General features: G+C 38.2%; 1 protein-coding gene across 1 annotated transcript in view; it reads left to right on the top strand.

Moving 5' to 3' along the window:
* nell2a (neural EGFL like 2a) overlaps positions 1 to 12615 on the top strand; it is a 106592-nt gene that overhangs the window by 67283 nt on the left and 26694 nt on the right. The window contains exons 14-15 of the mRNA XM_077567640.1: positions 9164 to 9286; positions 9745 to 9840. Of these exons, the coding sequence (XP_077423766.1) occupies positions 9164 to 9286; positions 9745 to 9840 (219 nt within the window). The remainder of the gene's footprint in view (positions 1 to 9163; positions 9287 to 9744; positions 9841 to 12615) is intronic.

A 12615-nucleotide genomic window follows, 5' to 3' on the forward strand; every position in this document is an offset into this window, starting at 1 on the left:
AAAAATCCCATATATTTGTAAAAACTGATACTAAAACTAATGAAAACTAAACAAAAATGAAGCATTTTCAATAAAAAAACTGCTCTAAAAACAAAAATGGAAACTAACTACATAAATTAAAAACAAAAAACAAAATTAAAAGTATCCCTAATGAAAAATGCAAAAATTATAACCCAGCACTAGATTGGTCGTCAGCCAATCACAGGGCCAATTTGGCTAACTGCTTTTTCTTATCTGTCACACGCCATAGCCTAGTGTTGCCAATATAATATTACAATACAGCAATTAGCAGACGCTCAAGCAAAACTGCAAAGTAACTGGAAAGAACGAGCTAGCAAATGCATACAAATGAATTCGAAAAATCATATGATTTCATACAAGGGCAGCACAGCAAAGTGGACGTGTGGATAACATGTCGGAAAATTTGCCCTGGTTTTCTCAGCATACTTCTATTAAATTCTTCCTCACGCATATTATAGTCGTTGAAGACTAAAGTAGCAATTTGTCGTTTTTTTTCTTCTTTTTTTGGGGGGGGGGGGGGGGGTGGCTGGGCATTGAAAATGTAGAATGGAGGTTTATCAGTGTTTTTTAAAGAATTTTGTTTGGATTAAAAAATTTTTTTTTTTTTCAAAATGCATTTCAATGGGCATTAATTAGACGCAGATATTCACAATGATGGCCCGGTCCTTATCACCCGCAAATACTGGGGGTCCGCTGTAAATTGAAATCATTCATCACGTCTTGAGAAAACAGAAAATACACTTCAAAATGTAATTGCAATATTGTATAGCAAAAAATAAAAACACAAATAGGTTTCTATTTTTTTTTTCCCCCTTAATTGTTCAGCCCTCCATACCTAGCGCATCAAATAGCCTCCAGCATTTTTTTTTTTTAACCTTCTGAAAAGCAATCAGTGCCCCGCGGCCTATTTTGATTCCAGTTCCCAAGTTTGGACAACCGTGCCTGAACACATTCCGTTTCATTATCGTCGTTGCGAAGGAGATAAACTTAACGCGTTTGTCAGAAACACTGCAAGCAAACATCACACACGGCGATCGTTAAAAAGTTCAAATTAATAATAGAGCACACGCTCGGGTACTACTCTTTATGCATGCCGATGCGCCTCTTTAGCACCGGTGGCAGTAATTGACAATAAGCGCGGGATGATGCTAAGCTAGCTAGCGGCCGCAGGAGTCGGCGGCGCATTCCAAGCGATTGGACATCTGCTTGTGTTTGAAAAAAGAGCCCAAAGGGAGTGCTGATGGCTCCAAATTGACCGCGGAAGAAATATTACAGCTGCGGAAGAGAGACATCGAAAGCAGCCCCTCCGGTACCGATTGACATTGCGCATTCGCATGATGTACGAGCGTTTTTATCTTCCTCGATTGCTTTGGCCAATTAACAGATTGCAAAGTCAGCCGAAAACAATGCGGCGATATTGATGGGCCGTGTTTCGCGCGAGGCCGCCCGGCAAAGAGGATTAAGTTGACGGCAGTTCATTTCATGGCTCAGTGTTTATGTGGCGGATTAGCGGGCCGATTCGCAAATTTAATCCCAGACGGAACAGCACGGAGCCCGAGTTGTGTTTCTTCTCAGCTTGTCGGGGGGGTCCGACTGCGCTGTGTATTTTACAGCGAGGCCACCTGCGCCGTGGCGGGTCATTGGTTCACATCCCAGCTGGTGCTCGTTGTACCCTCGGCCCAGACACGGCGGTCAGACTTACTTAGATTTACTCATACACTGAAGGTCATCAGTTATTTTCTTCATCTTTTAGCCAAAGCTTAGATTAGTCGTTAATCCATGAAAGGTGGGGGCTTGGTTGTGCACTCGCTTTGATTGATGCTAAAGCAGGCTGCCCAGAGGTGTGTATGCTGTCGTGCTGCGTTTGTGTGTCCTTGCTTAATCCCGAGATAACCGGACATGCTTTCCCGAGGCGCAGCATCTGACAGAGTGACGGCCGGGCGGCTGCAGGTTAGAATGCGGGGCTTCGCAAACTGCCGAACTGCAATTATTATTTTATAGAACTACACGTCCGCGCAACAAGTCCTCCAGTCTGTAGTGTGCGGCACTGCTAAATTTGCATATGACACTGATAAAAGTCGCTTGTCTCAGCGGCTCGGCTGGAGGTAAAATGTTGGGAGTCGGGACAATATTTGCTTCCATGAACACCGCAACGTGACGTCGTTGCGTTCACATTAGATGTCGCATTTGTTTTTGTAATGTGAACGGTACATCAAAAGATCGGATTTAAAAAAAAAATATCCGAATTGGGCAATTGGGCTCTGCTGTGTGAACGTAGCCTTTGATCCATTTTGCATTGGATAGAATTGTCCCAATCGAATCCCATCATGTTATTTTCAGATGATCGTCTCAGGTGAAAATGATATTTTTTGGTTATTAAAAGGCGACAAAAAAAAAATCAGAACTACAAAATATGTTTCCAAATGGAACATGGTGAGTAGGCAGTGAGTAGGTGGGTCCTTTGGGGGAAATTTGGGACTCGAGGTTGTAACGGGGGCTGCAAACAAGCAATGATCCTTAATACAATTGATTGATGATTGGATATCATTACCCCCCCCAAATATATATATTTTTTTTTTTTACCGTTTTGACATGTCATCCTCATTGCGCTCTTTTTTTCTTTTTTTTTTAACTTAAAAAAAAATCTATTATTTTTTTTTTCATATTTTTTTTTATTTTGTATGTGGGTGAGTATGTGTATGTGCGTGTGTGTGTGCGTGTGAGAGTGTATTCATTCAAAAAAAAAATTTAAAACCCAGCCCTCGTCTAAACAACGTGAACATTTTTTATTTCTTATAATAATAATATCCACAGAATTTGGGATATTTTTTTATTTAAAAAAAAAGGTATTATTTACGTGTTCTCCCCGTGCTTGCGTGGGTTTTTTCCGGGTACTCCGGTTTCCTCCCACATTCCAAAGACATGCATGGCAGGTTAATGGAACACTCCAAATTGTCCATAGGTGTGTTTGTGAGTTTGGATGGTTGTTCGTCTCTATGTGCCATGCGATTGGCTGGCACCCAGTTGCCCCGCCTACTGCCCGAAGCCAGCTGGGATAAGATCCAGCTCCCTTCGCGACCTTTGTGAGGAATATGCGGTTAAGAAAATGAATGGATGGATTATTTACGTGATTTTACAGTAATATTTGTGTTATAGGAAATCAAATCAATCGGTTATTGTCATTTAATCAGAATCGGGCACTTGCACCTGCGCTGTAAATACCGAGTACACGTCAGTAGATCGCAGTACTTCCAAAGGACTTCCGTCACGCCAGTCCAAGATGAAAACGGAGTGTTTGCACTGGGGCGGCCCAAGGTTGCTGTTTTGTCAGCGGATGGAGCGAGACAAGCAGGTGCAGACGCATCCCCGCTGACGGACGGGACATCATTGATTATTTGTCTGTCCACGCCTTGAGCAGCAGGAGCAGCAGCCAGGCAGCAATTACCTCTCGGCTCACCTACAGTGCTCCCAGCGCAGACGTGGAATATCCCCAAATACCGAAATCATCTAAAAACCACTCAATTCAAGGGAGAAGAAACATTTGGCATGCAGCTGCTGCTGAGGGAGGGCAGATGCGACCTTGGAGGAGGTAAAGCGCTCCTCGCCCCTGTGCTCTTCAATTTGCACTTAAAGAAGTTGACTGTTCGCTCTTATGGCCAATCGGGGGACAGATTGAAAATGGATTCAAGGCAAGAAGTGAATATTTCAAGACCCAAAATGATATGAAGACAAATGCATTTTCACGGAGGACAAATTCATTGCAATTTAGCCATAAATACGAGAGGAAAGTTTTGAGATTGGAAGAATACGTTTTTTTTTGTTGTTTTTTTTGTCATGATTATGAGAAAAGTAGGGTTGTGTTAAGATGTAGTTTTATGTAACCATAAAGTCATTATGACAGTTCAACCTTGAAGAAGAGAAAAAGCTTGTGCTATTATACGGACAATGCCACTTTACTTGGGGCGGGAATATATAATATAAAGTATATTACAAGAATAGCGGTGAAGCTTCACCACAATAAAACCATAATGTTATACTGGGAAAACTAGATCATTTTCAAAGAGTTTTTATTTTTCGACAAAACAGCAACACGGTGGTGAGTGGTTTGCAAATATCAGCGATGTGAAGTTTGTTTTTAGGGGCGGAGCTATCTGCTGCTCCCAAAAATCAACATGTCGACTTTCAGGCCTTTGAACAGAATCAACATGGTTAGTTTATCTTACCATCCATAGTCATGGTTTTATGAAATGAAATGCTCAGATACCAATTGATCAATAGACGTGGAGCTAGCTAGCTAACTAGCATTCATTGATGAATCGTCCCACAAACACAATGTGTCTTCCGCTGTTCCCTTTATAGGCTGTGGCTAATTCTCATTGGCTGCTGATTACATCAGTTAGTTGCCACACAAAACACACAATCTGAGAGCACAAACATGACAAGCAGGAACGGGCTATCAATTTGCAGTATACAAAATTCTCCAGTTGTACGTAGTCCATCCAACTTAGATTTTTTGGTCCGTAATTCCAAAAGGTTTGGCACAGACATAGCACGATACCTACAGTATATGAGGCATAATGATGGCAGCAATGAATTATGAACAGTTCAAAACAGCTCTCAGGCTTCTGCTGGAAGTAAAAAAAAAAAAATTTAAAAAAAAGTTAAGCCTTCTAGAATATCTAAAATTGGCATCCCTGTGCTAACTCGCATTTAACCCATTTAATCCCACATTTTTCCCAGATCCGTCACAATTGTGACCGGCGGTTAATTAACCTGAGCTTGAATACAATTTGGCTGATCCTGAACACAGCCACATCCCAGCTACTGTATGAGGGTGTGTGCATTTGTGCAACCGTATTATTTTTGTGATTATTTTTAATGTTTTTAATTTTTAGTGTTTATTTAATTAAAAACAATTCCCCCCCCCCAGTTGATTTGTACATGCTATTATAATCACCATAAAAGGACTATAGTGCTTTTTTAATTTATTTTTTTCTTTTTTCTTTTCTTTTTTTCTTTTAAATGTTTTAAATTTTTAGTGTTTATTTAATTAAAAAAAAAATGAAAATTCCCCCAGTTGATTTGTACATGCTATTATAATCACCATAAAAGGAATATAGTGCTTTTTTCTTTTCTTTTTTTCTTTTAAATGTTTTAAATTTTTAGTGTTTATTTAATTTAAAAAAAAAATCCCCCAGTTGATTTGTACATGCTATTATAATCACCATAAAAGGACTATAGTGCTTTTTTCTTTTCTTTTTTTCTTTTAAATGTTTTAAATTTTTAGTGTTTATTTAATTTAAAAAAAAAATTCCCCCAGTTGATTTGTACATGCTATTATAATCACCATAAAAGGACTATAGTGCTTATTTATTTATTTTTTCTTTTCTTTTAAATGTTTTAAATTTTTAGTGTTTATTTAATTTAAAAAAAAAATCCCCCAGTTGATTTGTACATGCTATTATAATCACCATAAAAGGACTATAGTGCTTATTTATTTATTTTTTCTTTTCTTTTTTCTTTTAAATGTTTAAATTTTTTTGTGTTTATTTAATTAAAAAAAAATTGCCCCCAGTTGATTTGTACATGCTATTATAATCACCATAAAAGGACTATAGTGCTTTTTTTATTTATTTATTTTTTCTTTTCTTTTTTTCTTTTAAATGTTTGAAATTTTTAGTGTTTATTTAATTAAAAAAAAAATGAAAATTCCCCCATTTGATTTGTACATGCTATTATAATCACAATAAAGGACTATAGTGCTTTTTTCTTTTTTTTTCCTTTTTCTTTTCTTTTTTTCTTTTAAATGTTTTAAATTTTTAGTGTTTATTTAATTAAAAAAAATAATAATTCCCCCAGTTGATTTGTACATGCTATTATAATCACCATAAAAGGACTATAGTGCTTTTTTCTTTTTTTTTCTTTTCTTTTAAATGTTTTAATTTTTTAGTGTTTATTTAATTAAAAAAAAAAATAATTCCCCCAGTTGATTTGTACATGCTATTATAATCACCATAAAAGGACTATAGTGCTTTTTTACTTATTTATTTATTTATTTTTCCTTTTCTTTTTTTCTTTTAAATGTTTAAAATTTTTAGTGTTTATTTATTTAAAAATAATAATAATTCCCCCAGTTGATTTGTACATGCTATTATAATCACCATAAAAGGACGATAGTGCTTATTTATTTCTTTTTTCTTTTCTTTTTTCTTTTAAATGTTTAAATTTTTTTGTGTTTATTTAATTAAAAAAAAAATCCCCCCAGTTGATTTGTACATGCTATTATAATCACAATAAAAGGACTATAGTGCATTTTATTTTATTTTTTCCAAAAAAAAGGACTCGAGTGCTTAACGGAAGTCAAATATTGCAGTGCAGGTGCACCTTTGACGAGTTTGTCTTCACGAAGGTCAAAGCAAGTCCACGACGTTGAATTCCACCTCGCTAAGCGTGCTCTTATCTCCCAAAGCAATATTTGCTGAAATCTCCGGGGCAAGCCGACTTCTGCTTTTGTGTCTCTCCAAGGTACGATGATGTCCGTTCAGGGGCACATGAAGGATATACATTAAAGGGCCTCTTTATCACTCAAGGAGAGGCTTGAAATGCTTTTACTTTTCTTTTAGCGCTTTTCTTTTTGGTCCAAAGATGAGGTTTTCAGATTACGGCGCTGCAGAAGGGATTAGAGAGACAAGAGAAACATTTCTCCATGTAAGCAAACACGGCCTCGGAGGATGCGGTTTCATTAAGTGGGCGCAGATTGTTTCGCTCTCGTGTAAAGAGCTGCAATTTTCTTCCAGCTGCCGCAAACAGATGGAAAATTGAGGGTTTTTTTTATTCCAATTTTATTGCCGTGTCAGCGCAATAGAACGTAAAAATGACGCAAATCTTTGCCTTTATGGCCAAACGTGGTTATTTTTCGCATACCCGCAGACAAATCGATGTCATCTATCTGAGCAGCGCAACTTCAACTGCATGCTCTCGATGTCTCATTTTCAGCCCACTGGAGGCCACTTTTTAAGTGATGTTCCATTTCTGTAGAGAAATCAAGTGCGGGACTCCTTAATCGTTAAAATATTTATAAGAAGTTGCTGCGGGCGATGACTAAACAAGATTACTTTGCATGAGGCCATCTGTACCCTTTAAATTTAAATGCTACGCTGAGTTTCACTAAGACTATCTTAGTACTTCATTTTAAAGTCCTGTACCTGTAAGATTATTAAATATCTGTAATAGACACTGCACCCTAATTTATCTTATTTTATTTTTTTTCATCATAAGAAAACGACAAATAAATCATTGCTGGTTCCAGGTTTGTTCTGCCTCCTTAATTTTGGGTGGAATGAAAGAATAAAAACCGGAAGTATTTCAGCCGATTCTAGTTTTTGCTGAAGATTAGTGAATATCACATTTTTGGGCATAGATGTGAGATGATAATTTTTTTAGCTATAAAAAATGAATGTATTACTGTAGATTTTACCGATTACTGTGGGGTTCTGGAACGTAACCCGCACAATTGGAATATTTATTTTGTTTTGAAACAGCACCCTGAAAGCCAAATTGTGTCTGCAATTATTAGATTTTGATATTTACAGTGCGATCTTCAGGTAACTTCCTGCTTGGCTATCCTTCCATTTCACGTCACAATCATGTCGCTCGCTCAAAAGCAGTATTGATCGTACACCGGAAGGATTTGTGAACAGGCTTAACATTTACGATTATCAATCTCAGTAGTTTAGCATTGCCCGCACTGCGGGGTAATTGTTTAGAATAAACTTGTTGAGATATCCAGTAGTTAGACTTCGATCTCGAGCGAGGAATCGGGATTGAATTTTTCCCGATTATCGATGTGTGTACACGGTAGGGATAGCCGATTATCGGTGTCGGTATTGGGCATTTTGACGAAAATCGGTGTCGGCCTTTTTAAAAATCTGACGAGCGATAAAAGGTAAATCTAAAACCATTTTAAACTCAGGGAACTATTTATTCAAATTTTCAGTTGACTTTATAAGAGATGCTGCTGATCCTGGGAACCTTGTATTTTGTATTATGTGAAAGTTTGTTTATTTTTAGGTACAGTATTTTTAAATTTTGGTATTGACTAAGATAAAAAAGAAAAAAAACTTCTACATTTTGAAAAATCATTAAATTGTTCAATAATTTGACTTAAGACATTACAACAAAGTAAAGATTGGCATTTGTCCTTTAAAAAATTTTGACGCCATTATTCTGAATAACGGCTTCAAATATGGGTTATCGTCCTCCTTACTATCGTCTATCTCTAGTACATGGCTTTAAACTTTTTTTTAACTCTGACTGCCAGACGTTTTCAGAAAAGGGATGCCGTGGGTGCCAGCCGATTTAAGCATTTTGACTGATCTTTCAAGGTCCACAGAAAATTATGTGTTTGGACTATGGAAACACACATACTACCAAATTGAAAAAGATTGGACTCTCATCTTTCATCAGAAAAAAAAGTTTGTTTCTACCTTATTCCGTCTTTCAGTAATCAACAATAGAAAATGGTTAGTTTCACCTCTGTTTTGAAACAAACGTCTTTTAACGTCTTTGGCACTCCTCCATGGGATTTTACTAAACGTTATTTAACGTTTTTGGCAGTCAAAGAATTAAACAATTTCTGAAAAGCTTGTTTACGTACTGAAGAGGAACTGAACTACTTGTAAATAAATGGGTATGTAGTATATGCACGCGTCTCCAGAATGTGTGGGATCTATCCTAATTAGGATGTACAGTAAAAAAAAAAAATGCAGCAAACAGTGATCTTGACAACGACATGTGCAAATGTACTCTATAAACACATCCACGCTTGGAAGCCATTGACTTACTGAGGAAGCGACAAAGCCCAACAGATGTCTTCATTGATGCATTAGCGCACATTAAGAAGTCCATTTATGCCTGATTTATCATTCCGTCAGCTCACAAACAATAACAACAAATTAAAGCATAACAGCTCAAATAGATCATGATGGAATAGATGCAAATGACTCATCCGCCAGTCTCACTAATGTCTATTTACTTAGTCAAGCGTCATTTAATCCATCGCTACACGCGGTCACGTGTTTGGACGTGTACATTTTTTTTCCCCGATTTCCAATTTCCAAAGTGTCTTTTGTGTCCTTCCCAGAGCACGACGAGTGCCTGAGCGGCCTCCACGACTGCGACGAGAACGCCTTGTGCTTCAACATGGTCGGAGGACACAGCTGCTCGTGCAAGCCGGGCTACGCCGGCAACGGGACCGTCTGCAAAGGTACGCCACGTTGTGACTTGCCACTGTCTCGTAATGAAATGCGTGCTCACTCTCGGAAAAAAAAAAATAGGATTGGAAATGTGTTTATAGAGGAGCTGCTCCGGACATCTGAAGGGGAGGGGGAAAAAATGCAGCACTTTGATGCTCACCCCAAATGAAGTTTTGATATTTGTTGATGTGCGCTAGCGGCACGTGACGTTAGCGTCATTCGCTTTATATATCTCGCACATTAACAAACAGCCTAAGCGCGGATAATGAACATTTTTTGCGTTAACCTTGACGAGATGCATTCATCACGGGAAATTATATCATGAATCACGTCGGTGAATTCGTTCCTACTCCGTATGCAAATACATTTGCTGCTGCTGCTCTAATTGCATAGTTAATGGTCATTCATCTCGGTGAGTAATGGCTTCTTCTTCTTCTTTTTTTTTCCCGTTCTCTTGCTCTTGCTTCAGCTATGTGTGACGGCTTGTGCCAGAATGGGGGGACCTGCCTCTCGCCCAACAATTGCGCCTGCCCGCAAGGATTCACCGGCAAGAGATGCGAGACAGGTGAGAGGCGTTAAAATGGCCGTCTGCGCTGACATTGACTAAACCAGAGTTGGGGGGACGATACGACCCGAGGGTGAATCCTCGAAATGATGGGCAAACTTTGACGCAATGCTCGCCCGACATTTTTTACAGCTTAAGCAGAAAAGTGGCGCAACACTGCGGGTTTCTCCAAACTTTCTTGAGCCAAGTCACATACTCTATTTTACATCCACAAAATCTTGTTTCTTGGTCGGGAATCACTTCTCTACAATACCTTTTCTCCCCTTTTATATTATTTATTTATTTTTGTGAAGATGTTTCATGCCATGTTTTGACCCTGTAAAGCACTTTGTGACGTGTGTCTGTGACTTAATTAACTTACTTACTTCCAATTGGGGAAATCGAACCCGGTCTGGGTGTCGAGACTTGCGTCCTGTCATGATAGAAAATCCCACCAATTTTCACTTGTGGCTGTCACCAGTAATGAGTTATTTTCTATTTTGAGAATATTTCTAGGCAGGGCACAATAGGATTAGCTGCTAGCACAGTGGAGTAAACGAGCTGCCTCTCTGAATCCCCCCGCCCCCCTCCCTCCTCCGCAAGCAGAGAGGGGAGGGGCGAGCAGTTACACACAGAAGAGGAAGAGGGGAGGGCGCAAGACAAAAGAGACACCTTGCAAACACAGATGCCTTTTTTTGCTATGATTTTATGCATTATCAAAAAAAAAAAAGGTGTCAGCAGGTACTAATTAGCCACCAGGACAACATGAGTAGTAGCCCATGGTGTTAGGACTACTAGGATTACTAAGAAGACTTCAAACAGAAGAAGAATGTTACTATTTATCTATTTATGTAAACTTAACATGATACACATTTCTTCTGTACCAAATATTCAGCTTTTTTTTTAAATAAAAAGGAAAAAAGATTGTGTTAAACGGGATTTTTTAAAATATTTTTCTAATTAACCCCAGTATTAAAAAAAAAAAAGAAGAAGTTATTTAACAGCTGTAATTTTAATATCGTGATACCACAACATTTTTGCTCACAGTTATCATCAAATATAATAATAATAATAATAATAATAATAATAATAATAATACTGCGATTGGCTGGCAACCAGTTCAGGGTGTACCCCGCCTACTGCCCGAAGGCAGCTGGGATGGGCTCCAGCACCCCCCGCGACCCTTGTGAGGAATAAGCGGTCACGAAAATGGATAAAAGGATAATAATCATAATAATAATAATAATATCAGACCATGCCTAGTCATGATGAACATACATGTCTCATTTGTTATCAACCAGGTGCGGGTGCTTTGGTTTCCTACCAGTGTCTGGGAACCCACAAATAAGTACGTTTTGATCTCGATGCACGTTTGCAACGTTTGGCCTGTTTTGTTTAAAGGCCCCAAAAAGCAATTTGGTAATCAGAGATGAAGGTGATTTCCTTGCTATTCAGCCTCTTTTAAGACCTCACTTACGGCTTAAAAAAAAAAAAATACTGTACATGTAAAAATAAAAAAAATACAAGGTTCAGAACTATAGACATCAATGTGTATTATTCTATACATTTTTGAGCATTTTTATGAGGCATGAAAGCATATAATGCAGTGATTGAAGAAATGTTGTTCAATCATTCCATCCTGTTTTCATGCATTTAGTACAGACTTGAAATGTCCCCTGATAGGTTAAGGTTCCCACCCCTGCACTAAACGCTTGATGAATAAATGCACACACTGCTGTGCTTATGGGCCATTCATCTGTATACGCGCGTGTGCGTGCGTGTGCGGCTACACTCCTGAGTGAGTAATGGCCTTGTAGCTCTTTTATTGCCACGATGGAGGATTTGCAGTGCACATGCAGCAGTATGGGAATTACTCTATATCACGCATTAATCAGCGCGGACTCCATCCTCATCGGCTCTGCGCTAAGGCCCGATCACAGCGCCAGCCACGGTTCTCATGCAACATATTTATACACATTGATCCTGGAGTTTAGTAGGAAATTGCACCCCAAAAATATGACATGCAGCATTAGCGCAGCATTAGCGCAGCACGACAGAAACTCGGATTGCGCTCAGTAAAGTGCAAAATTGGAACTGTTGGTGCAACGATTTGATCAAATCTGGGAGGGAAGGCATTCATTTACCAAACTGCACTATTGTGACTATTACAGCTTCGACTTCGGACGAATTGCGAAATACCGTGAATATGGTATCAAACGAACTTTGAAAAGAAAAACAAAAAGATCAATATTTTCTGACTATTGTACAGTGATTTATTTGAAGTCGTCTGGTGTACAGTGCAATTTGGTTTGTTTTCATTTTGGGAACAAAACGGTATTTCCTCAAATCGGGGACGGGTGACTTCATTTACTCAAATACCAGGGTGTTTATTTGAAGTAAGGCTTTAGATTTTTAAAAATAAGAAAACTGCTGTTTGGGGGAAACTTACAGCGTGAGAAGGCACACTCAGCTACTACCATACTTTTTTGATTATTGATCCCGGCACAATTTAGAGGTTTTCACCTAGGGGTGTACTCACTTTTGTTGCCAATTGTTTAGACATTAATTAATGGTTGTATGTTGCGTTATTTTGATGGGACAGTAAATATGGCCCAAAATTGTTTTTCATACAAATTTTGATTGTACTAACAAATGGTGATTGGTTATTGACAGTAGTGCTGTCACTATTGCATATTTTTAGAATCGATTAATCCATTGATTATTCAATCGATTAATCACATTTATTTGAAAAAGCATTTTTCCTCCTGATTACTGTTTATTTACCAGTATAGTTTA

The sequence above is a fragment of the Vanacampus margaritifer genome, chromosome 6, assembly GCF_051991255.1.
Source record: "Vanacampus margaritifer isolate UIUO_Vmar chromosome 6, RoL_Vmar_1.0, whole genome shotgun sequence".
NCBI classification, from domain to species: domain Eukaryota; kingdom Metazoa; phylum Chordata; class Actinopteri; order Syngnathiformes; family Syngnathidae; genus Vanacampus; species Vanacampus margaritifer.